Source organism: Triplophysa rosa, linkage group LG25 (assembly GCF_024868665.1).
Source record: "Triplophysa rosa linkage group LG25, Trosa_1v2, whole genome shotgun sequence".
NCBI classification, from domain to species: Eukaryota; Metazoa; Chordata; class Actinopteri; order Cypriniformes; family Nemacheilidae; genus Triplophysa; species Triplophysa rosa.
The window spans coordinates 16,044,785-16,072,009 of NC_079914.1; the positions used below are offsets into that span (position 1 = coordinate 16,044,785).

The 27,225-nt window shown below is 38.9% G+C and overlaps 2 protein-coding genes across 2 annotated transcripts; both read left to right on the forward strand.

The window, feature by feature from the left end:
- The first annotated feature begins 2,390 nt into the window (after positions 1–2,390).
- LOC130549004 (uncharacterized) lies at positions 2,391–8,628 on the forward strand. The gene is made up of 5 exons (XM_057326126.1): positions 2,391–2,635; positions 6,355–6,663; positions 6,751–7,071; positions 7,816–7,929; positions 8,270–8,628. The coding sequence occupies exons 1-5, from the start codon at positions 2,521–2,523 to the stop codon at positions 8,473–8,475; spliced, it is 1,065 nt and encodes a 354-aa protein (XP_057182109.1). The 5' UTR covers positions 2,391–2,520; the 3' UTR covers positions 8,476–8,628.
- A 4,624-nt stretch (positions 8,629–13,252) lies between these two features.
- Positions 13,253–25,604, forward strand: LOC130548272 (uncharacterized). The gene is made up of 10 exons (XM_057324917.1): positions 13,253–13,738; positions 17,058–17,366; positions 17,454–17,768; positions 18,304–18,423; positions 18,770–19,081; positions 20,958–21,098; positions 21,358–21,564; positions 21,638–21,949; positions 22,040–22,348; positions 23,139–25,604. The coding sequence occupies exons 1-10, from the start codon at positions 13,624–13,626 to the stop codon at positions 23,195–23,197; spliced, it is 2,199 nt and encodes a 732-aa protein (XP_057180900.1). The 5' UTR covers positions 13,253–13,623; the 3' UTR covers positions 23,198–25,604.
- The last annotated feature ends 1,621 nt before the right edge of the window (positions 25,605–27,225 follow it).

Genomic DNA, 27,225 nt, shown 5'->3' on the forward strand with positions numbered 1-27,225 from the left:
GTCCACTTCATAGAGGAATGGGATGATTTTACATTTACATTTAGTCATTAGCAGACGCTTTTATCTGAAGCGACTTACAGAGAATTTTAGGAAACAAAGTCATTTGTCACAGGGCCAATAATAGAATAAGTGCTAATACCAGGTTACTAGTTTTCACAAAAGCCAGAACAATACCTGGTGAGAGAGAGAAAGTTTTTTTTCATTTACCTGTTAAGTGTTCACTGAAGAGATATGTTTAAAGTTGTTTTTTCCAATGTTGTGTGAGATGTGGTCGACCGGACTGAGTTAGGAAGAATGTTTTACGAGCAATACAGCGACAAGCCCAGGACATTTTTTGAGCGCAAGGCAAAAGAATTGACACACTCCCAAAATGAGATGAGGGAAGTCACAGCTACTGACAAGAAACTTTTTAAAATATTGTATACAGTTGCTGAAAAAATCGCCAAAGCAAAGAATGGGCATACAATTGCAGAAACTGTGATTTTGCCATGCGCAACAGAGATTGTCAAGGAGAGGATAAATCAAAACAATTGGCTAAGATACCATTATCAAATAATACGATCAAACGTCGAATCGCAACAATGTCAGAAGATGTGAGGGGTCAGCTTTCTGCGTGGTAATAACTTCGAGTCTACCGACGTGTCAAAAATGGCACAACTCAACGCACATGTTCGTTATGAATGGGAAAACGAGATAAAAGAAGATTTTTTTATTTTGTAAAGAGCTCTGTACCACGACGACAGCAAACAATATAAACTTTGGATAATTTCATGAGATCAAATGAGCATTGACCAAATTATTACTCACTACAGCAGCAATCCTCACACTAACTGATAAAGCCCCACAAATAACATGCAAGTATTGAGGTGCCAGACAGCAGTCATTTTGTTATTGCCTATATTCATTCATTTTTTCTTACACACCAGTGTGAATAATGAAATTTTTGATATTGCATTTCAAATAAGGCCAATTTATAGGCTACTCCTATAGGCTTACATTTTTTAATTACAAATGGCCCACTGATGATTTGGTTATTGTATTTAAATATGACATATAGTCTATTATTTGTGCATAAACAAAACTGGTTATAGTAATAAATATACCGTTTGTTTGTTTGTTTTTTTCATCCTTTCTGCAAGCTTACTAGAGCAATAATATCATTATTTGTGTAGGGGGGGGGCCCTAAAATATAGTCTTGGGAAAAAGGGGGTCTCAGACAAAAAAAGGTTGGGAACCACTGCTCTAGAAAATCTGATTAGTTTGAAAGAATTAAACAAAGCACCAAACAAACTCAAACCCAGGAAGGCATGCGGTTTAGACAACATCAGAAGAGAAATGTTAAAGCACAGCCCTACAGTGATGCAGGAGGCTCTCCTAAAACTATTTCATCTGATATTACAATCTGGACACTTTCCTGAATCCTGGAATACAGGCTTAATACAGCCACTGTACAAAAGCGGAGATCAATTTGACCCCAATAACTACCGAGACATTTGTGTGAACAGTAACCTGGGGAAGACTTTCTGTTTCTGTCCTGAATACTCCAATTCAAGCTTTCCTTACCAAACACAATGTCTTCAGTAAAAGTCAGATCGGATTTCTACCAAACCACCGCACCACCGACCACATCTACACACTACAGGCATTAGTCAATGAGCACGTCCATCATAAAAACAAAGGAAAAATGTATGCATGTTTTGTTGATTTAAAAAAAGCATTTGATTCAATATGGCATGATGGCCTATTTACGCCATCAAAGGCAGATTCACCCAAACAGATATTCCAGTTCCAGTCTGGTGTCAAATCTTTGATAGTGTGATTATGCCTATAGCTCTATATGGCTGCGAGGTTTGGGCTCCACAGTGTCTGACAGATTACTCCAAATGGGATAAACACCCCATAGAATCCCTGCATGCTGAATTCTGTAAAAACATTTTAAGAGTTCAGAGAAGAACACCAAATAATGCATGCAGGGCTGAGCAGATACCCGCAGATAATACACATCCAAAAACATTCCCTCAAATTCTGGACACACCTTAACTCAAGTCCTCCTAACACACTTCAATATGAAGCACTTAAAAGAGAGAGAGAGAGAGAGAGGGAGAGAGGGAGAGAGAGAGAGAGAGAGAGAGAGAGAGAGAGAGAGAGAGAGAGAGAGATGCTTAAGAGATGCCATGTAAAAATCCTCCAAACACGTTTGCTGAAAACGTGTTTAGAAGCATTTAGCCTATTATATCCATCTCTGAGGGATGCTCCGAAAATCCGACCGTCAAATTGGGCGTCAATTTTTCTGTCCGCAAGAAAAATGATGAAAATAAATGACACCCCACCCCTCAGTGTTCAGTTTCACTTTCACACGATGTGAGCTCGCTCTTATGCATCTGTGCTCTGCAGCCCACGCGAACGCTCCACTCACATTCATCCTCGTTGATTTACATTAAAATATTTAAAAGCGTCCGGGTAGAAGTGGGAAATATCTTAAATCCGAGGTGTCTGGAACGCAGCATTTGCAGGTGTCTGATGTTGGGAGTGAACCCAACGAGCTGTTCAATATCTTCATCATCAACATCTGGATTTCTCTACACCATTAAGATGAAACGCTTGCTGTTTTTCATCATCTTGCTACATTTGAACGGTGAGTTTGAATATTTCACTGCATCAGAAAAAACTGAGTGTGCCACATTTATTGTCATAATATGCAAAAAACCCAGATTCTGTGTATCATTTACGTTATACAGAATAGACAGGGCTGATGTGTAATATACTCAGGCAGGCTCGCAACATAACCATAACTGGCTATACATTACATTCAGGATCGGCAACAAAGTCATCATAACACAGTTCATCATTCTTCAGTAGCCTACCTTAAATACTGCCTGTTAGCTGTTTAAAGGGCGAGACAGCTTGGCTTCTGCCCGTCTGCACAGATACCCTTAAGTAGACCTTATCTCACTGAGCATGCGGCACAACTCCTTGTCCAGGCGCTGGTCATCTCAAGGTTGGACTACTGCAATGCTCTCCTTGCTGGTCTTCCTGCAAAGGCTATCAAACCGCTCCAGCTGGTTCGGAACGCAGCAGCACGCCTCGTCTTCCAACAGCCAAAAAGCGCTCATGTGACGGCCCTTTCCATCTCTCTTCACTGGCTACAGGTTGAAGCCCGTATCAGATTCAAGTCACTAATGCTTGCCTACAGGACTATCACTGGATCTGCACCGGCATACTTTCACACCCTCCTACACTCCTACACCCCATCAAGAACCCTGCGTTCATCAAACCAGCGGCGTCTTGTATTGCCTTCCCATAAGGGCAGTAAATGGCTTTCCTGCTCATTCTCATTCACAACTCCTTCCTGGTGGAACATTCTTCCTAACTCGGTCCGGTCAACCACATCTCTCACAACATTCAAAAACTACTTAAAACCATCTCTTCTGTGAATACTTGACAGTCAAATGAGAAAAAAAACAGGTAGTGTTCTAGCTTTTGTTGAAACTAACTTTGTATTAGCACCTATTGCATTATTGCTCCTGTATAAAACTAAATGTTTTAGTGGCTGTACTGTTAAATTTGTTGTCTATTAAAGTCAATGGATAGAGAAGCGATTGTCATAGTTACACCATAAAAAATACCTCTATAGTGTCTTGGCAAACTATCGTGGACTGCTTTAGGGATTTTAGCCTCAGGAAAACCCAGTGGCGGATTTAGGTATGGGTAATTTTGAGAAGCTTCAGCAGACGTCTGTGTAAATGCCTCACACTAGCACAGCAGGCATGCAACAGCGAACTGCACGATAGGCTATATGAGTGAAGTGGAATGGACTCGCATCCCTGCTAAAAGCATTCTGTTGTCACTCCGCTAGAGATCTGTTAATTCCACTCCGGGTTTTCCATTTCCTGCTCACAGTCTGTGTTCACTGACTCACAGAAGATGATGGATAGTCTCATCGACAGCTAGATGAAGTACAATGCACTTTACAGCTAGTGCTTGATCTGATAAAAGTAGTATTTGGGTAGATTGAATATAGTATTTGTAGTGCAGTGGCAGTATTATTGGAAACCTGCTTAAATGAATAAAAACCGATCACGGTGGTCTAAATTAACACCAAATTCACTGTTCTTAGCCTTCACAAAAATTAGGCAGGAGACTGTGAGAGTAATATTTAGCAGACAACCCCCAAAATAGGTGGAATTGAATATACAGGGCAGGCTGCTAACTTTAAAACAATCACTTGAAAACATCTCCGGTTACTGTCGTAACCTCGGTTCCCTGAGAAGCGGGAACAAGACATTGCACAGACTACCGACTAACCGGAGATGCTCACTTCGAGAGCGGTCTCTCAACATTGTAGAGCTCCAGCTTATGGGAACGATATACAATCCCACCGTGAGAGTAGCAAATCAGTCCGACCAACTGGCCTAAAACACACCAAGTACGGGGTAATGCACACCGATTCAACCAATCGCGAAGTCGCCATGAGCGCCCACAGCTGATTGGCTGAGATACACCAATGAACTGCCAGATCGGGCTTCTGCAAAATTTGCACATCCAGACCACAGAAATGCAGGGCAGTCACCACAACAGTAAGAGCCAGCTCGAAGTTCACCAGCATATGCCTACCAATCGATTGCCCATCAACTGGGGAACGAAACAAGGCGATAGCAGCCACATAAACCTTCAGCGTGGACGGGAGGCCGCCGTTATCCAGCCTGTGCTGCAGGAAGCATAAAATATCGGACACGGGACAGGACACCGGGTCGATACTGTTATCGCTGCACCACTTCGCAAACACTATCCATTTGAGAGCATATAATCGTCTGGTGAAAGGCGCACGAGACTCTGAAATAGTGTCAAGAACACGCTGAGGGAGGGTATTTAAAACCCCTGAAGCGACCACGCATGAAGGCTCCACAACTCCGGGTTGGGGTGCTATATCGAGCCGTTCGCTTTGGACAACACGTCTCTCCTGAGGGGGATCCGCCACGAGGGGGCCGACAGCAACTCTCTCAGGTCCGGAAACCATGGCTGATTCGGCCAAAACGGGGCAACGAGGATCACCGACGCCATCTCCTCCCTGATTTTACAAATCACCACGGGTAAAATCTGTACCGGAGGAAGAGCGTAAAGCCGGATGTCCGGCCAACGCGCTGTTTGAGCGTCGCTCCCCATGGGGGAGTGGACCAACGAAAAGAACAGCGGGCAGTGCGTGTTCTCACTCGATGCAAATAAATCCACCTCCGCCTTCCCGAATCAACCATCAGTAGGAAGGCTCCAATCCCGTGCGGAAGACCCACCCTTGATAACATGTCTCTGATAGAGATAGATGCCGATCCACCCACAGTAGGAGCCTCGCAGTCTGTTTGAAAAGGGATCTTGAGTGGACCCCTCCCTGGCGATTTATGTACGAAACCACGGACATGTTGTTGGTGCGAATCAGAACATGTCTCTGATCCAGCCGCGACCGAAAGGTCTGAAGAGCTAAGTCCATCGCCTTCAGTTCCAAACGACTTGTGTGGAGACACATGGCGGTTTGTTTTGACATTTCGCCGCATGTCCTCCTGTCTTTCGTTTAGCTCCGCCCCCTTGTTTCTCCGTTAGTGTTTCATCTCCCTCACCTGTCCATTCGTCTTCCCACTAGTCTTCCTTAATGTTAAGTCTTGTCACCTGTCCTTCACCGTCCCTGTGTATTATCCCTCGTTAGTGTTTCCCTTTATTTAGCCCCAGTTCTCGCTGTCCCTTGTTGGTTCATTGTTCCTTGAATGTTTACGTCGCCTTACCTTGCCCTCGTGGTCCATGCTCCTGGTTTCCTGTGGACTTATTATTTGTTATTCAAAGGACCTTGTTTTGTTTTGTCCCCTTTGTGTTTTCCCCATTGTGGGTTTTTGTTTTGTTTGTATTTATTAAAGTCTTTTGTGTTAACCCTTCACCTGCCTGCGCTTGGGTTCTGTCCACCATATCGTGACAATCAACCAGGAGAGCCAGCTCTCCGCTGGCTTGTTAACACTGCTGTATCTTAACAAGCTAAGCTTGTCAATCAAACAATTGATATTAAGACTGCCAAATAGAAAACAACAAAAGATAAATATGATTAGATGTTTAAGGCTATATCTGATATCTAGTAACTTGTTGTAATGAGGACTTGTCTGGCCATTGTCCTCCCTTTTTGGGTCCACCATCAGTCTGATTATGAGCAAGATAGAGCTTTGGTTTCCTCGAGAAAATGAAAAAACATTAATACATCAGTGTTTATCTAGTATTTTTCAACGTAAATTCTGATTGAAAGAGCCCATTTTCAAATGACTTGGTTTATTGTTTTATTACATACAGTAATACAGGTGAAATGTGTGTTTGTGTGTTCAGGTGTGTTTGGTGAGTCAGTGTCCGTGCTGGAGGGAAATCCTGTCTGTCTCCACACTAATGTTACTGACATGCAGAAAGTTTATCTGATATGGTCGTACAGGAGTTCCATTATCGCTAAATTGGATGGAGCGACTCAGGAAATCTCACTATATGATGTTGATGAAGGGATATTTGAAGACAGACTGCAGTTGGACAACCGGACTGGATCTCTCACCATCAATGACATCAGAACCAAACACTCTGGACTTTATCAACTAAAGATCATCAGCCACCAAACCTTAACCAAGACCTTCAGTCTTACTGTACAACGTGAGTAGCGAAGACTACTATTTACCCATTTGCTGTCTCTGGTTTTAATATCTCTGTGTTATAATGTTCTAAATGTTTGTTTTCCAGATGTGTTCTTAGCTGATCTAGAAAACAAGAGAGAAGGAGATTCGGTGACTCTAAACACTGGAATAACTGAAATGAAGAAACACAATCTAATGATGTGGATGTTTGGACCTTTAAATCCAGACGTTCTTCTTGCAGAAATCAAAATAAACACTCATAACATCACGTATGGTTTTGATGAGAGATACACAGACAGACTTCATCTGGATCGTGAGTCTGGATCTCTAACCATCAGAGATCTCAAACCTACAGACACGGGAGTTTATCAACTACAGATCTCCAACAACAAAGAGACCATATACAAGAGATTCAACGTGTTTGTTGGTAAGATTAAGAATAGTCATAGCTAGATTACCACTAATTTGATGATTTGGAAATAACACTACAACCAGTTCATTCAAGGTGATATCTCAAGTTTTTGTCATGACTCTGCCTCATCATGTCATGTCTATTCTTGGTCTTGTGGCAGAGTCATGGCAAAGCCTTAGGTTATATGTGGAGAGAGACATTTTGACCCTTTCGGCCTTGCATACTCTCTCTCCGGTCCTCGTCTCTGTTCCCGCCATCTTGTTCCTCTTTAGCTTTCCACCTGTGTCTCATTACCCACACTTGCCCATTGTTATCTTCCTTTGTTAGTCTCCCTATATAATGCCCTTGTGTTTGCTGACCTGTGCTCATTCGTTTTGCTTGTGCCTTGTCATGACGTTGTGTCATTTTGCGCTGTGATTTACCGAGTCAAGTCCAAGTTAAGTCTGTTATAGTACGTTGTTTAGTATTGTTTATGTCGAGAGTGTTCCTGTTTAGTCCAGTTTTAGTTAGTCTATGCTCTGTTGTGTTATCCCGTTTTCTTGATTTACCCCATCGTGGGTTTTTGTTTTGTGTTCTGTCCTAATAAATCTTTTTTAACCCCTTCACCACTGCTGCCTGCATCTGGGTTCTTACACTGAGTGAAACGTGACAGTTTTGGTGTGTTAGTCAAAAGGTATTTTTATGTATAGCCCTTTTAATATTTGTATGAATGATTTTCTTCAGTAAAACTAACACTCCGTCATGTCTGTCTCTCTTTAGCCGATGTAGAACCAGGTCTGTCTTTGTGGCATAAAATGGCGATTGGTGCTGCTGCTGTTTTGTTGTTTGTGGCTGGAGTTCTGATTGTGATTAGCTTTTGCTACAAATATTCAGGTAAATTATTTAGTAGACAGAAAATAGTTCAAAAGATCCATTTTATGAAACACAAAATATTTATTTTGTGTAATTGTTAAAATTATCTTATTCATTTCCACAACCATTTGATTGAATTATTATTTTAAATGTCATTAAAAATAATTTTTAGTGTAGCACAGTAGGAGCGGCATTAGGAACCTCATATTGTGATATCTGAATACATATTTTTTTTTACTGTACAAAAAAGGTAGTGTAGTAACCATTGTGGCAATTTGTGTAGAAATTAAATTGAGTCACAAATTCATAAGAATTGTCTGTGAAACTGTTTCTGTTTGTTCTCTGTATTTGTGTGAGACAGATGAAATGAAGACCGAGTCTGTGAGGGAGGGAAATTCTGCCAAACTAACTAGTGCTTATTTCGTCAAAGAAAAAGATGACGATATATACCAGAGTTGTGGATTCGAGTCTCATGACTTGGGCTCGACTCAGACTCGAGTCACAAATTTGATGACTTGCGACTCGACTCAACAAAATCAGAAAAGACTTCGACTTGGACACCAATGACTCGTGACTTGACTTAGACTTGAACACTATAACTCGGCAAGTCTTTATATATTTTAAAACCAAACATTGACGTTGTGATCACGGTCGGCTGTTCTATGGAGCGAATCTATGAAGGTATTTCAGTGGCAAAACTTTTTTGTGAATTTGTGAACTTGTAAAGTAAGTATTTGTACCTGTACACTAAAATGTACACTCACAGCCACAATGTGAAAACTTGTCAAATAAAAAACTGAAGTTGAATGTTGAGATTTGCACGCGTGGACAAAACTCACAAATCTGTCTTCTGAATTTGAAGTTGCAGAAAAATAGTCACAAATGTGTAAACTGGTATTTACAAAATACACTGGCAGATACAAAAGCATAGCACATATTTACACATTTTCCTATATTCAGATTTGAATTGCAACCACAAATAAGCATCTACAACCTCTCAAACCTGTCACTGCAGTTTCAAATCTTCCCGCCCTACTTTCGCGATAAACCCCTTGCAAAACTAACTTTTGCAGTTGAAAGCTCAGAGGCGAGAGAAAGAGCGGCATTTGATGACGTCATGCGGCTGAGCCACACCGCCCCCTAATGGCAGGACAAAACGTTTTTTTACGGTATTTAATTTAAGGTGAAACTCTAAATCAAATAATACATTTTCCTTTACAAAAATACTACTTACTGCAACTTTTTTTACTATAAATTAACTTTTCTATTTTATTCTCTTTTATATTTACTGTACTATATCTTTGTTCTTAGTTTGTCCTTTATTATATATTTTATTGCTTTTCTACCCCATCTGCAAAATATAATTTCAGGTACATATGACAATAAAGATCTTGAATCTGATAAGGTTGGTGTATAAATTAGCAACCTAATTAACAATCTAACTTAGCTGAAGCAAGTTCGCTGACGATAATGATCAATATTAAATAACAGAAAACGTACAGTCAAAAAGATATGTTTGTATTTATTTTTTATAGATTGATTTATAATCTTTGCTTTTATTTTGGAGGGCAGGGAGAACAAACTGGTGCAAGTGTTAGACAGACTGAAGGACACAGAGTTAGAGAAAGGTAAGAGATAATGAAGAAAAGAGTGAACCAAAAACACATTGCCCAGTCACTAGTAAATATGATCGCCAGCAAATATTTTCTTACTTTCTATAGTCTTAAAAAAATGATGTTCAAATATGTTTTATAGTCAATGCATTATTTAACATGATAATTTATCCCCAAATAAAAATCCTGACATTATTTATTCACCTTCATGTTGTTCAATAACATTTTATGATTTATGTTGTATACTTAAATTTTATTGGAAAGTTAATAATTAATTTATAACAATAAATAATTTAATTTATACAATGTATCGTTTAATGAAAATTGCATTGTGTTTGTGATTAAAAAAAAATCCTACTGGAAACCTTGAATATACTATTCAAGACAAAAGAACAACAATTTTACAACTTAATTAATACCTAAATTCAATTTTCTACAGTATAAACTACATACAGTACAGTAATATTACAGTTATAGAGGTCAGACCATAAATTAGAATGGTTAGAATAGCTGGTGTGCACCGTGCACCGCGCTGCCTGGGTAACTGTTACCACAGTACAACAATGCAATTTCACATTACGTTATTTACATACATCAATGAGCAAAATATCTTCCAGAACTTCATCAAAGCGCTTTTCAGAGATTCCCACCCCTACCGATGGCCGTAAATTCAAATCAGAGCGTCTTCCGTGTCTGGAATGGATGCATTCTGAGTCTATAACAATAATATAATAAGATAACCTTGTTTGAAATGGGTTTGGCTAAAAGAACATTTGGTCTATACTACTAGGTACATATACTATACTGACTGGGTTAAATGGAATTGCATTATTAAAATGAGACTAGAATACAATTTTCATTGACTAAAACTAGACGAAAATAGTCATGGATAATTCTGACTAAAATAAGACAAAAATGCTCAGACTTTTAGTCAACTGAAACTTGACTAGACTAAAAAGAGTATGAATGTGACTAAAACTAATAAAAACTAAAGTGACAGCGTGACACAAAGACTAGACTAAAATTAAAACAGGCTGCCAAAAACAACACTACAACAACTGGAATCGCTGCAATACAAAGAGATCAGAAAATAGTCTGGAGGTTTGGAGCCAAAGTCATCGCTCGGTTCCAGAAGACCGATGATAGTAAGCCTACATATAGTAATGATGAGAAATTCAGAAACAAACTTCAGCTGAACCGTGAGACTGGAGATCTCACCATCAATGACATCAAAATCACAATCTCCGGAGATTATCATCTGGAGATCCACAGGAGAACCAAAATCAACAGATCTCAGAGATTCAAGGTTGTGGTTCGAGGTGAGAAGCTTGTGTTTTGTTTTACTCAGTCAATATTAAAGATATCAAGAGTATGTGTTCAGAGAATGTTTTATATGTTATGTGAGATGATTTTATGTAGAAAACAGCAAATCACAAAAAATGACTAGCTGGGTTTTCACATTTCAATAGAAATAGATTTAAGGGATGTTGAAGTCGGTGGGAACCACAGAGACGTGAGGTTAAACGTGACGGTGCGAACTCAATCTGACCATCTGAAATGTGGATTTATAATCCTCTCAATACTTCTGTAAACATGACTTTCTTCCTCTCATTGTTTGGATTGTGAAGAGTTCATAGCTCTGGTGCTGCAGCTCCCACCCAGTTTGGTTTCCTGATAACTCTTGTTTAGGATCTTCTCAAAAATGGGTTTTTAGAGGATCAACGTTTTATCACGTTTATTTTCATGTTTGACAGTTTTTGACTTTTTCAAAAATATGCGACAATTCCGACAATAGTTTTAAGCTAAAAGCACTTTTCATACATGTAGCGGCTACTCCATCATTTCCAACAGCCGCTGAGAGACTGAAACAGGAATTCCATGCATTTGCGACAAAACTAAATATCCGTGAGGCAAAACATACTCTTAATCTTCTTTTCATTGCACAGACTATTTCTTGATGTAACAAACTATTTGTATTTTGAAGTTGGTTAACAAAGAATACATCCTTCCTGCTCACCCCCCCTCCACCACTAATTAAGGGAGCAGGTGATTAATATTACCATTCTCACTTAATCCCGTGACCCCCCACCATTATCACGTGACATAGGAAACTTTTATTTTATGTCTACTTCAATACACTTTTTGGCGTGTATGTGTGTTTGTAGAAGTGTGCATATAAATACTATGTCTCTGCTGGTTGTAAGTGTTGCAGTAAATCTTACACTGAAAAAATATATAAATGTAACACTTTTGTTTTTGCCCTCATTTTTCATGAGCTGATCTCAAAGATCTAAGACTTTTTCTACATACACAAAAGGCCTATTTCTCTCAAATGTTGTTCCCAAATCTGTCTGATTAGACAGCATGGTTATTGCACAGGTGTGCCTTAGGCTGGCCAAAATAAAAGGCCACTCTAAAATGTGCAGTTTTACTGTATTGGGGGGTCCCTGCCCTCAGCCGGAGGAGCCATCGCCGGACGCAGGGGCGGAGGAGGAGCGAGGGAGCGTCCAGGACCACGAGGAAGAGCCTCTCGGCTGGCTGAGGACCGAGCGACAGCGTGTTGGGGAACCGGACCAAAAATTTTTTTTCTGTTTCCTCTCTCCCCTCTCTCGCTCCAGGTGCTTCCGTCCCCGTTCTCTCGTCTGTCCATACCCCCAGGCGCTGGGGCCGGAGAGACTGGCCCCCGGGGGGAGTAAGTGTCAGTAATGTGATGTTTTTATGTAACTGCTTTGATTTATTCTGGATTATTTAAAGAGCGCATATTTTGCAAAATTCACTTTTATAATGTGTTAAAACATTAATACGTGTCCACAGTGTCAGTAAACAAGCAGTCTAAACAGTTAAAAATGTGCTCGCTCCTTTTTTAATAATTTGCGTAATTCAAAAACCCTGTTGGTAAAAGCAAAGATTTGAATTCTGCCGGGGACACCAGAGACTTATTTCACATCCAGTAAAACCATTTGAACAACCTCTCTTTGTGGTTAGAGAGTCGGACTCGTGACCAGAAGGTTGCCGGTTGGATTCTCAGGGCCGGCGGGTAACGACTGAGGTGCCCTTGAGCAAGGCACCTGACCCCTACTTGCTCCCCGGGCACTGCAGTGATAGCTGCCCACTGCTCCGGGTGTACGTGTGTTCACTACTCTCTGGATGGGTTAAATGCAGAGGTCACATTTCAGGTATGGGTCACCATATCTGACTAATAGGTCACTTTCACTTCACATGTAAATGAGAGAAAGTGCCCTTTTTCTGGGATTTTTTTATTAATGGATATATGTATGTGCATATGTGTTTCTATTTGCACGTGGCTTTCCCTGGCAACTTTGGATTTTCCCATAGACTGTGACAGTTTGCAAGGGGTATGAATAATTTTGGACATGCCACTTTTTGTTCAAATGCAAATAAAAGCTGAGCAATATTTTTTCCACAGTGATGCCTCTTGTACATCGTCTTATTATCTTTTGGGAGAAGGCTGTGTCATTTCCGGTCAAAATAAAACTTGCTGGTTGAATAAAAGTAACTTTAAGTCAGAATTTGCCAGGAGTATGAATAATTTCGGGCTGGACTGTATGAAAAAACGTTTTGGAAAAGCCACAAACACGCGCTCTGCTCAGCTGCGCACACTCGCTCCCAGCATGCTCTCAGGGAGAGAGAGAGAGAGACAGAGAGAGACAGAGAGAGAGAGAGATAGAGACAGAGAGAGGGAGAGAGAGGGAGAGAGAGAGAGAGAGAGAGAGAGAGAGATGCTTAAGTGATGCCGTGTAAAAATCCTCCAAACACGTTTGCTGAAAACGTGTTTAGAAGCATTTAGCCTATTATATCCATCTCTGAGGGATGCTCCGAAAATCCGACCGTCAAATTATATTTATTGTCCGCAACCCTCAAGAAAAAGGATGAAAATAAACGGCGCCCCGCCCCTCAGTGTTCAGTTTCACTTTCACGCGATGTGAGCTCGCTCTTATGCATCTGTGCTCTGCAGCCCACGCGAACGCTCCACTCACATTCATCCTCGTTGATTTACATTAAAATATTTAAAAGCGTCCGGGTAGAAGTGGGAAATATCTTAAATCCGAGGTGTCTGGAACGCAGCATTTGCAGGTGTCTGATGTTGGGCGTGAACCCAACGAGCTGTTCAATATCTTCATCATCAACATCTGGATTTCTCTACACCATTAAGATGAAACGCTTGCTGTTTTTCATCCTCTTGTTACATTTGAACGGTGAGTTTGATTATTTCACTGCAGCCAATAGTGTGCATCAGAAAAAACGTGTGTGTGCCACTTTTATTGTCGTAGTAGGCCTATGTAAAAAAACCAGACTCTGTGTATCACTAACGTTATACAGAACAGACAGGGCTTATGTGTAATAAATTCAGGCTCGCCACAAAACCATAAAATCAGGCCCGGTTCCTGCAAGGTGCAAAAGGGTGGACTAGCCACGCACATATACAGCCGCAAAAAAATTAAGAGACCATTTCCAAAGTTTTTTTTTCTGATAAGAATGTGTTTTGGTAAAATGATCATTTTTGTTTATTTCGGTGAACTTCTGACAACATTTCTCCCAGATTTCATATAAAAATGTTGAATTTTTTGCAGAAAATGAACTGGAGAAAAAAACGGGTCAAAGCAACAGAAAAGACGATCTGCGTTTTTAAAACAGAAACATCGTTTTAAGCAACACAAAACTAATGTTTGTGAATGTTAGAAAAAGTTAAAAAAAAAAGATGTTTTATGAAATAACCCTGATTTTTTAAATTAGTTTATTATCATGCTCTCAGGCTTTCATATTGCTGACTGTCATTCTTAAGATTTGCTTTTCTTGGAATTCAACAAACACTGCAATATACTGCAATACATGCAGGATTTAAATGATTTATGATGTCATAAATATAAAAAACACGCATTCATCACAGAAGACTGAGAGATTAAAACAAAAAGAATTATTGCTGATTATTACCTTTTATATAGTAATTGTGTGCGTTTGATTTTACTGATTTTTTACGCATTAAAAAAGCGGTTATGTTAACTGGACATAAATAGAAGCCTATATAGTGGGCTAAGAACAATCCCCATATCACTGAACGATCACTGACTTCTGTTTAATTTCGCAAAAAACTCCCGTTTTAATGAATGAATCTAATTACACTGCACAATGAACTTTACATCATATCTGCCGTTGTTCATGAGGTCTGTGAGCGCGCAGCGTGCCCAAACTAAACGATGTTGCACAGTGTTTCGCTAACACCTGCAGCATGAATTGGGGTGTTTGAGATGGAGGGAGACAGATTTATTTTGGAAGATGGAGCGGTCAACAGGTTAAAATCTAGCCTATTGCAACCAAATAATAGCTGTTTGTTAACAACACAAAATAAGACCGCAAAAACTCAATCAGTACCCCCAATTTACCAGTAATAGAAGATTACTATCAAATTACCAGAATGCCCTTGCTTGTGTGAACAGCATTTACCATAAATTTACCTGAATGACTTTACCTGTAATTTACCAGTATTGCTGTGTGAAAAGGGCTATAGAGGGTATGCACGTGTCGTCACCGCACACGTGAAGTCAAGCGAGTCACGCCCACTGGGTGGTAGAAAGACTGACCGTTTACCGTTAACTGTCCTCTGTTTCGAACGGGATAAAGTTGTTGTGCGATTGATTGTACAAACAGATTGAGCACAAAATCTGAGAGATTTCTTTTCAAAGACTGCTGAAGGATAGAAGAAAATTTGCTGAAACAAAGGGAATACGGAAACGTGGATGTTTGCTAACCATTTCATATCAGCCTCAGCTCAGGTAAGTTGTTTTTGTTGAACCACCATAATAGTGTTACCCACCTACTTTCTACACCGTGCTAGAACCAAAATGAGTTTCTCCTCTGAAAAAGAGCAGATGCAGCTTTTGATGAGCAAGCGGTAGAGAGTGGTAATGGACCAAAACTCCAATGATGCAGAGAAGGCCCAAGGCATAAGAGAACTAAGCAGCTGCTTTGGGTCCCCAAGAGCACATGAGATGACAGCTTGATTTTATACTGATCCATTTTCTCACACAGGGCCAGAAATGTTGAACAACAGACGGTATCCACATGCCGTTTTAGATGGGAAATGTAATGTAATTTGTCGGTCAATTTAGCGTTTTATTAGGAATAAATGTGTGAATTTTCTAAATTAATTTAAATCATTCTCACACTAAAACAGCAAAATGTGTGGCTTTGAAAGTGTTTATAGGTTGTGGTTAGCCCATTAAAATAAAATCATCTTTGAAAAGATTTAAAGATACAGTTCACCTCAAATTGTCTTTAAATTTGTTTTGATCACAATACACTTATAATGCAAGGTTTTTGTATTTTATGACATCCGCTGGCTTGTTAAAGGAACAATACAGGGTTTTTAACAGGATCTATTGACAGAAATGCAATATAATATACAAAACTACTTCTTCGGAGGTGTATAAAGACCTTACGTAATGAAGCGTTATGTTTGTAATACCTTAGAATAAGCTGTTTATATCTACGTACAGAGCGGGACTACATGCATTGAATTCGCCGCCATGTTTTGTACAGCAGCCCTACATGGACAAACAACTCTACAACACGCGTTTCCTCTTCCTCCCCCTCTCGCCTGTAAAACGCGCTCTCGCTTTCTCTCCAGTTTTAGCGCCAATGGCTCTCGCTCTCGCTCTATCTCTCTCGTATCTGGACGAGTACAATATTAAAGCGCTTCCAGATAATCAATGACGCTCAAAACTGCTCCGTCACACAGCTAACATTACAACAACAACATATCTTGGTTCTAACAAACAGAAAACCAATGTTACTCACGTACTGATCCGAATCAAAGCAACCTCCTCGGGGGTAATTTTTAGACGATCTTTCTCTCCAACGTCTCTCTGCTGCAAAGTATCTCCATAGATATCTGTGAGTATCGCCGCTAAAGTACCGCGGGTCCTAACGCGTCTCTGCTGGAAAGTCTTTAAAATAGTAACGCAGGTCCTAGCTTCGCCTGACTTTTATCCTTCTTTTTATACTTAAAATCCACATACCTTTTATTTTATGTCGCGCTGTGGCATTCGACGACATATTTTTGTACTGTAGTGGCCACCGTCGCGTTTGGACCGAGATATTCATTGCAAATCTATAATACACCGCTAGTGGCCGCTGTAAATCAAAAACTGCGCCTTAACCACTGCTGTATCTTGACAGGCAAAGCTTGTATAGGCTTACTAAGCAAACAATTGATCTTAAGACTGCCAAATAGAAAACAATAAAAGATAAATAAGATTAGATGTTTAAGGCTATATCTGATATCTAGTAACTTGTTGTAATGAGGACTTGTCTGGCCATTGTCCTCCCTTTTTGGGTCCACCATCAGTCTGATTAAGAGCTTTGGTTTCCTCGAGAAAATGAAAAACATACTAGATAAACACTGATGTATTCATTTTTCAACGTAAATTCTGATTGAAAGAGCCCATTTTCAAATGACTTGGTTTATTGTTTTATTACATACAGTAATACAGGTGAAATGTGTGTTTGTGTGTTCAGGTGTGTTTGGTGAGTCAGTGTCCGTGCTGGAGGGAAATCCTGTCTGTCTCCACACTAATGTTACTGACATGCAGAAAGTTTATCTGATATGGTCGTACAGGAGTTCCATTATCGCTAAATTGGATGGAGCGACTCAGGAAATCTCACTATATGATGTTGATGAAGGGATATTTGAAGACAGACTGCAGTTGGACAACCGGACTGGATCTCTCACCATCAATGACATCAGAACCAAACACTCTGGACTTTATCAACTAAAGATCATCAGCCACCAAACCTTAACCAAGACCTTCAGTCTTACTGTACAACGTGAGTAGCGAAGACTACTATTTACCCATTTGCTGTCTCTGGTTTTAATATCTCTGTGTTATAATGTTCTAAATGTTTGTTTTCCAGATGTGTTCTTAGCTGATCTAGAAAACAAGAGAGAAGGAGATTCAGTGACTCTAAACACTGGAATAACTGAAATGAAGAAACACAATCTAATGATGTGGATGTTTGGACCTTTAAATCCAGACGTTCTTCTTGCAGAAATCAAAATAAACACTCATAACATCACGTATGATGAGAGATACACAGACAGACTTCATCTGAATAATGAGTCTGGATCTCTAACCATCAGAGATCTCAAACCTACAGACACGGGAGTTTATCAACTACAGATCTCCAACAACAAAGAGACCATATACAAGAGATTCAACGTGTTTGTTGGTAAGATTAAGAATAGTCATAGCTAGATTACCACTAATTTGATGATTTGGAAATAACACTACAACCAGTTCATTCAAGGTGATATCTCAAGTTTTTGTGTGTTTATCAAAAGCTTTTTTTATGTATAGCCCTTTTGATATTTGCATGAATGATTTTCTGGGATAAGGACAGTAAAACTAAGGACGTTTTCACACATAAGGGTTTGTTTCGCAACCTGGTGCGTTTTCTCTCTTGGTTCGGTTCGTTTAGGCATATGTGAACAAGGCAATCTAAGGATCCGCCCCAAAACGATCGCTCCGAGACCGCCTGAACAAGGTGCAGATGTAGATGCACTCTGGCCAATCGAAGGAGAGTTTACTCGAACATGACTTTTATCAACAAAGTTTGGTCCGTTTGGAAATATTGCCCTGTGAATGCGAACCGAACTATAATAAATTGCAATATTGTAGCGATTTAACCCCCGGTTTCGGAACAAAGCAATCGAACCACAAGTGTGAAAACGCCCTAACTCTCAGTCATGTCTGTCTCTCTTTAGCCGATGTAGAACCAGGTCTGTTAATGTGGCATAAAGTGGCGATTGGTGCTACTGTGCTGTTGTTTGTGGCTGGAGTTCTGGCAGTGATTTACTTTCGCTACAAATATTCAAATCTCAAAGGTAATTCATTTAGTGGACAGAAAATAGTTCAAAAGATCCATTTTATGAAACACAAAAGTATGTATTTTGTGTAATTGTTAAAAGTATCTTACTACATTCATTTTCACAACCATTTAATTGAATTATTATTTAAAATGTAATACAATTTTTTTTTAGTGTAGCACAGTAGGAGCGGCATTAAGAACCTCATATTGTGATATCTGAATACATATTTTTATTACTGTACAAAAAAGTCAGTGTATAGTAACCATTGTGGCAATTTGTGTAGAAATTAAATTGAGTCACAAATTCATAAGAATTGTCTGTGAAACTGTTTCTGTTTGTTCTCTATATTTGTTTGAGACAGATGAAATGAAGACCGTGTCTGTGAGGGAGGGAAATTCTGCCAAACTAACAACTGGAATCGCTGCAATACAAAGAGATCAGAAAATAGTCTGGAGGTTTGGAGCCAAAGTCATCGCTCGGTTCCAGAAGACCGATGATAGTAAGCCTACATATAGTAATGATGAGAAATTCAGAAACAAACTTCAGCTGAACCGTGAGACTGGAGATCTCACCATCAATGACATCAAAATCAGAATCTCCGGAGATTATCATCTGGAGATCCACAGGAGAACCAAAATCAACAGATCTCAGAGATTCAAGGTTGTGGTTCGAGGTGAGAAGCTTGTGTTTTGTTTTACTCAGTCAATATTAAAGATATCAAGAGTATGTGTTCAGAGAATGTTTTATATGTTATGTGAGATGATTTTATGTAGAAAACAGCAAATCACAAAAAATGACTAGCTGGGTTTTCACATTTCAATAGAAATAGATTTAAGGGATGTTGAAGTCTGTGGGAACCACAGAGACGTGAGGTTAAACGTGACGGTGCGAACTCAATCTGACCATCTGAAATGTGGATTTATAATCCTCTCAATACTTCTGTAAACATGACTTTCTTCCTCTCATTGTTTGGATTGTGAAGAGTTCATAGCTCTGGTGCTGCAGCTCCCACCCAGTTTGGTTTCCTGATAACTCTTGTTTAGGATCTTCTCAAAAATGGGTTTTTAGAGGATCAACGTTTCATCACGTTTATTGGTTGTGTAGATTTTTAGATTTTGATTCAATTTATTGTCATTGCACATGTACGAAGGTACAAGGCAACGAAATGTGACCTCTAGAGAGTAGTGAACACACGTACCCCCGGAGCAGTGGGCAGCTATCACTGCAGCGCCCGGGGAGCAAGTAGGGGTAAGGTGCCTTGCTCAAGGGCACCTCAGTTGTTACCCACCCTGGGAATCGAACCGGCAACCTTCTGGTCACGAGTCCGACTCTCTAACCATTAGGCCACAACTGCCCTATGTGTTAAGATGTGTTAAGACAACCAGATCTCAAACACCTCACATTCATAACTTTTTAGCTCCCACAATGTGAATAACACAAAAACGTACGAATCTTAGAAAAGTAACAATGCAGCGCGCAAAAGCAGATCGTACAAAAAAAACGTATCACGTAAATTCACGTAAAGTTACATGTTTATCATGTTTGACAGTTTATGACTATTTCAAAAACATGCGACAATTCTGTACAAAAACAGTAAAATGAAAAATCTGTAAGATTACAGATCGCATGAATTCATGTGAATTGAGATTGTGTTGATTTAGGCCACGTTTACACGACAACGGTATAGTCAAAAACGGAAAACCTTTTCTCATACACACGACACATTATCAAAACGATTTGCGTTTACACGGGTGTGTGAAAACTCATCAAAATGCTGTATTATATATTCCAGGCCAGTGGATGGCGATGTTGCGCTGTAAAGAAACACTACATGCATGCTTACATACGCATACCCTTTACTCGTTTTAAGCTAAAAGCGCTTTTAATTCACTTTGCGGCATGTATGTGTGTTTATAGTAGTGTGCATATAAATACTAGGTCTCTGGTTGTAGTGCTGCAGTAAATCTACTTTTTGCTGGAGAATTTATATTAAGTATATCACGCGGCACAAACATGCAGCATGGAGGCCGCCATTTTTGTTTGGGGAATGCGCATGCTTACAGACTGAACATGTAATACGCATGCGTATGATGTCATCGTTATTGGAAAACGCCGCCTTCAGAGTTTACACGGAATCGATAACGCCGTCGTTTTCAAAATCTTGCACTTTGAGACCCGCTTTTAAAAGTTTGCGTTTTCAGTCCCCCCAAAACAGCCAACATGCAGTTGAAAACGGTCTGTTGCTGGTTTCATTTTATAATTTACATTACATTTAATTCATGCATTTGGCAGACACTTTTATCCAAAGCGACTTACATTGCATTATACCATACATTTCTTTCCGAGTATGTGCAATCCCTGGGATCAAACCCATGACTTTGGCATTGCTAGCGCCATGCTCTTATCACTGAGCTACAGGAAAGTTATCAAGCTTTAATCTTAGACTCTTAAACCAGAAGCTGTGCTTGAAAGTGTGTAACGTAATGTTGTAAATCCATCTCTTCATTACTCAACATGTCTTTATGTTTGTGTTTGGCTGTGTTATGAAGCGGTTGCACTGAAGGTCACAGAAGGAGAGACTGTTAAATTACAGACCGGCATTTCTCAACTACAGAGCGACGAGAAGATCCAGTGGAGATTTAAATCTAAAGTGTCAAGACAGTTAGAGACTAGTTTTTACTCGAAACAAGGTAAGCGTTTAGCCATTATGTCACCGGTAGCAGGAATCTGTTTCCTGAAGACATCAGATGTGCTCCAGCAGGAGTTACTTTTAAATCCAGATTAAAAACACATTTGTTAACATTTGTTACAACCTGAGCACTTTGCTGCTTCACACCAACCGCACCAACTTCTCCTTTGTCGATCATTCTTCTGTAAAGCACTTTGAATTACCTTTGTGTATGAAATGTGCTATAGACAGTTAATAACCTTGCCTTGCTTTGCCTAAAGATACAATCATAGCCGAATTCAATGGGAAAACCAATAACATCTCATTCAACAATAATGATGAGGAACTCATTGAGAGACTTAAACTGGGCAGTCAGATGATATCGCTCACCATCGCAAACATCAGATCTACAGACGCTGGAGAATATGAGCTACACATCAAGAGCAAAACCACAACATTATATAAGTCGTTCCACATTCTCGTCGGGTGTGAGTACATCAAATCTGTTTTGAGGAATAGTGATCAATGTGAGATGTTCAATAATATTCTCCTGTTTTGTAGTGAACACATTAAAACATACAGTGGGTGATTCTGTTAATCTCAAAACGGACGTCAGCGAGCTGCAGGCTGACGCTCATGTTCTGTGGACGTTCGGGAAAAAAAACACCACCATCGCTGAAATCAACCGAGTCGGCGGTCGCGTGTATGTATACGACGGTAATGATGAGAGATTCAGAGACAGACTGAAACTGAACGAACGGAACGGAGATCTGACCATCACAAACATCAGCATCGGACATTCAGACGTGTACAAACTACAGATCACCAGAGGCTCAGACAAGACGTATAAGAAATTCATGCTTCTAGCACAAGGTGAGTTACTGGAACCTTTGACTGTGATTGGTTGTTAATAATGGTCAGCTGTTCTAATGTTTTGTACTGTATATTTGTGATGAAATGAAGAGAAACTGGAGTCGGTGATGGAGGGAGATTCAGTCACACTACACCCTGATGATGCTGACATACAGAGAGATGATGTGATGATGCTGTGGATGTTTGGACCGGATGATAATCTCATAGCTAAAGCTGATCAAAACCAGAAGATTCTTTATGATGGAGCTGACGGGAGATTTAAAGAGAAACTCCATCTGAACGTTCAGAGAGGATCTCTCACCATCACAAACATCAACACTAAACACGCTGGACTTTATAAACTACACATCATCAGCAACACACACACCAAATACAAGAGATTCAGAGTTACTGTTCCTGGTGAGACGTTTGTCTTTCACAGTAATATCTCTGACATGAATAGAAACTTACAATAAATGAAGTTAAATACAATAGTAAAGTGTATTTAGATTATATTGTTTTACATTCTTGATTGCACTTATATTATATTTGGCTATTTTAAATATGATTAAATATAGCCTATTTCAGTCGTTTGCTCATAAAAAAATACTTAGTTGAAGATAACTGATCATATATAAACCACATATATTCAGTGTTGGGTAAGTTACTCTGAAAAAGTAATGAATTACTAGTTACTAATTACATATTCAATAGTGTAATTAGATTACTGTACAAATTACTCTCTCCAAAAATTATTTAGTTACTTATTACTAATTACTTTCTATATCTTATATCAACCTTGATTAGTTCAGTGATTGAAGGATAGACATGAAACTGCTCTTTTAATTCATTCAAATAAATAATATTAAACTACATAAAGTATTATTATTAATTACAAATGTGTGAATTATACATTAAAGCACAGATTTTAAAGTTAGACTTTGAATTTTGATGTCAATTCCACTATTGCACACACATATATTACACAAAGAATTTAGTTTAATTACGTCAAAAGTAACTAATTAAATTACCGAAAAAATACGAGTAATCCCTTACGTCACATTTTCAAGGGAAAAGTAATTAAATTACAGTAACTAATTACTTAGTGACTAGTTACACCCAACACTGCATATATTTTTAACACGTTTATAAGTTCTGCTCGCTATAGAAACTCATTAGAAACATTGTGATTTGACTTGTTTTCTCACAGGTACTCAAGATCTCATGGAGGAGCAGTCAGAGGGGAACTCTTTAATTATAGAGATGTAACAGTACTTGAATGATGAACGATGCCACAGGTGATGAGTGATGAGGTGTTTAATAAAGCCACAGGTGAAAAACAGGAACAAACGAGTAATCCACAAAACAAAGGTACGAGGGTAAATCCAAAAACGAAGTGTAAATCCAAAACTACAAAAAACCACGGGGTACAAAAAAACCATCCACGGAATATTAACTACTAGGAGATTACGGGTAAGCCTAGAAGACGTGCACACCATACAACTAGACCAGACGTCAAATGCAGGGAACAAGGGAACAGATATAGTGTCCGGTTGATGAGGTTCAGGTGAAAGTCATTAGAATTCGGGTGAGCGGGGACGTGTGTAGTGAGGTGAAAGCACTGATGAGGTCGTATTCATTTTTTAACGTGCGGAAATTTCGGACGCAAATTTCGGACTCAATGTGCAATGGCCTTAAGCAGTTACAAAATACCGCCCCTTAGCTGTTATAAATTGCACTGTAACCCACTGCTTCTTGGGGCTCATGATTTACTAAAACACTCAAAAATATTGAAAAGTGCTTCTGTGTGAATCATCATTAAATGAAAATGAATATACTGGTTATAACATAATGTGTCATCAAAACGATAAGAAATCCATCTGCATGTGCTCTTATGACTTTGTGCATAAGTATATGTCTTCGTCATGTAAAAACATCTCGCAGAAGTGAGAAAATTCTCAATACAGTATAAATGTCACATCAGCAAGAGTACGTTGCCTGTTTTATCATTATTTAAAATAAATGAAAAACAACTTGTATTCTTAATCTGATTTCTCAGACTGACGGAGTTCACACTGCCATTTCAGACGCCAGAAGTCTGATCCATTCATTCAGACAGTGACCACGTTTACATGGACGTCACTAATCAAATTATTTGCCTTACTCTGAGTAAGCTAATATTACGATTAAGGTGTTTACATGAGTTGCTTTAAGAATATACCTTTCATGTTCCCGTTTTACATGTTACACTACCAGTGTTGGGTAAGTTACTCTGAAAAAGTAATTAATTACTAGTTACTAATTACATATTCAATAGTGTAATTAGATTACTGTACAAATTACTCTCTCCAAAAAGTATTTAGTTACTTATTACTAATTACTTTCTATATCTTATATCAACCTTGATTAGTTAAGTGATTGAAGGATAGACATGAAACTGCTTATTTACAGTAATTCATTCAAATAAATAATATTAAACTACATAAAGTAGTATTATTAACTGACCAAAGTATTACAAATGTGAGAATTATACATTAAAGCACAGATTTTAAAGTTAGACTTTGAATTTTGATGTCAATTCCAATATTGCACACACATATTACACAAAGTATTTAGTTTAATTACATGAGAAGTAACTGTAATTAAATTACAGAAAAAATAACAGTAATCCCTTACTTTACTTTTTCAAGGGGCAAGTAATTAAATTACAGTAACTAATTACTTAGTAACTAGTTACACAAATAACGACGCCATTCTACGTTCCCTCCATAATTTCATGTAGCCTATCAACAAACAATTCGTCTTCGCCATGGTACCACATACAGTTTTTGGTGTTTCATTTATTTTCTAGATTTGTTGGCATCTTTTTTCCCGTTCGGACCAAAAATGTGCTTTCTTGCTTGAAGCCATGTTGTTTGCCGTAAAACAAAACGGCTGTAACGCACTTCGATAATGCGACTAAAATAGGAGTACTCCACCTGCCTTAATTCCATTTGTGTTTACTACGATTATGAGTTTAGACGGATTAAGCGAATCAAAAAGCTCTGTTTGCATGGTCCATTCTTAATCAGAGTATTGTCTTAATCGTGTTAATATCCGATTATTGTTGTCCATGTAAATGTGGTCAGTGTTCAAACAGTGAGTGTGAAATTTTCCTGCATTAGTATACATCAAATGTATTTATGGTTGTCAACATAAACTTTTTGTTTTCATATTGAAAACATTATATACGTTATATTACATGAATGGGTGTTTTTTTGTGGAAAGGCACATTACTAATATAGTCATATTTGTTGTATGTATATTTCAGAATATTTTTGTTAATATGTCATTGCATGTTTTGTACTGTTCACTGCACCACCATATTACACGTGGCAAAGAGTTTCTGTAAACAGATGCAAGAAAACCTGGCAGCTGCGTACACAATAAAAAAAGCACAACAATGTTTACATTTCAATGGTTTACGTGGATATGTGGAGTACAATAACATGTCTCTAGGTAGTATTTCAAATCTCAATATTTAGACTTAGAAAATTGAATTGTTGTTGTAGGAAATATTGTGTGAAATATTCATTCATTGCGCCTGTTATTCTTGAAAATACACTATATGGAAGATGTTTGGTGATATGTTATGGATATCCATAATGCAAGAAAAACAAAAGCATAATAAATGAAATAAAACCACATGTTGAAGTGTTATTTGTGAATAAAACACATACATGATAAGATGATACCAAGAAGTAATATAATTTAATTTACATAATATCTGTAAAATACTTAAATACTTTATTCACACAAGATCTCAAATCAATCATTTTAAAGAGCTCATGTCAACTCGTATGTACAGCACATTTTATGAATTGGCTAATTGATATTAAAGAGTACATATTGATTGAATGTGCTTGTAATATAACGCTTGCAACGGTTTTATATCAATTTAAATGAAAGTCCCACTACTAAATTATGTTGCTTTGGGAAGACTGTAAAAACAATCGTGCAACTCGCTCGTTTACAAATCTCTTTAGTCTTTTTAAATATTGTTAACTTGACATAAGTTGAACCTGTCGTGCCTGCTTGCATTAAATATGTAGTTCTTAAAGTCACCATGAAACGGAAGTTGCAATTGACTGCTTTTCCTTATCGTGACGTACATCCGAATGAAACGGCTTCTGAAATTTGAAAAAAATGCGGGGCTTTATTTTGCCTTCTTTTTTGATTGAAGTCGGGCCTGGAGGGGAGGTTAGATGCCTGGCCATTGGACAGTCGGTATAGTCCCACCTCTTTTTTGTTACTGACGTCATGGTGAACAGTTGTTGTTGAGAGGGGGAGAGGAGCTTAACGTTTTTGACTAAAGATAACAAGTGCAAATGAATTTTGAAAAAATAATCGTGCGCACGGATAAATCACTTATAATAATCACTGAAACACTGTGTAAAACACTTTTTCCTGTTTGATTTCATGGCGACTTTAAGGATGTATGATTAATGTCGCAGTCCTCATATCTGAAGATATACACTCACCTAAAGGATTATTAGGAACACCATACTAATACGGTGTTTGACCCCCTTTCGCCTTCAGAACTGCCTTAATTCTACGTGGCATTGATTCAACAAGGTGCTGAAAGCATTCTTTAGAAATGTTGGCCCATATTGATAGGATAGCATCTTGCAGTTGATGGAGATTTGTGGGATGCACATCCAGGGCACGAAGCTCCCGTTCCACCACATCCCAAAGATGTTCTATCGGGTTGAGATCTGGTGACTGTGGGGGCCATTCTAGTACAGTGAACTCATTGTCATGTTCAAGAAACCAATTTGAAATGATTCGAGCTTTGTGACATGGTGCATTATCCTGCTGGAAGTAGCCATTAGAGGATGGGTACATGGTGGTCATAAAGGGATGGACATGGTCAGAAACAATGCTCAGGTAGGCCGTGGCATTTAAACGATGCCCAATTGGCACTAAGGGGCCTAAAGTGTGCCAAGAAAACATCCCCCACACCATTACACCACCACCACCAGCCTGCACAGTGGTAACAAGGCATGATGGATCCATGTTCTCATTCTGTTTACGCCAAATTCTGACTCTACCATTTGAATGTCTCAACAGAAATCGAGACTCATCAGACCAGGCAACATTTTTCCAGTCTTCAACTGTCCAATTTTGGTGAGCTCGTGCAAATTGTAGCCTCTTTTTCCTATTTGTAGTGGAGATGAGTGGTACCCGGTGGGGTCTTCTGCTGTTGTAGCCCATCTGCCTCAAGGTTGTGCGTGTTGTGGCTTCACAAATGCTTTGCT

What these genes read in the sequence shown, in the direction of transcription:
- LOC130549004 (XM_057326126.1), top strand. Translation starts at nt 2,521, where the DNA reads ATGTTGGGAGTGAACCCAACGAGCTGTTCAATATCTTCATCATCAACA. An exon ending in CTTCAGTCTTACTGTACAAC is followed by an intron (nt 6,664 to 6,750) that starts GTGAGTAGCGAA and finishes TTTGTTTTCCAG; the next exon opens with ATGTGTTCTTAGCTGATCTA. An exon ending in CTTTTGCTACAAATATTCAG is followed by an intron (nt 7,930 to 8,269) that starts GTAAATTATTTA and finishes TGTGTGAGACAG; the next exon opens with ATGAAATGAAGACCGAGTCT.
- LOC130548272 (XM_057324917.1), top strand. Translation starts at nt 13,624, where the DNA reads ATGTTGGGCGTGAACCCAACGAGCTGTTCAATATCTTCATCATCAACA. An exon ending in CCTCTTGTTACATTTGAACG is followed by an intron (nt 13,739 to 17,057) that starts GTGAGTTTGATT and finishes TTGTGTGTTCAG; the next exon opens with GTGTGTTTGGTGAGTCAGTG. An exon ending in CAAATATTCAAATCTCAAAG is followed by an intron (nt 18,424 to 18,769) that starts GTAATTCATTTA and finishes TGTTTGAGACAG; the next exon opens with ATGAAATGAAGACCGTGTCT.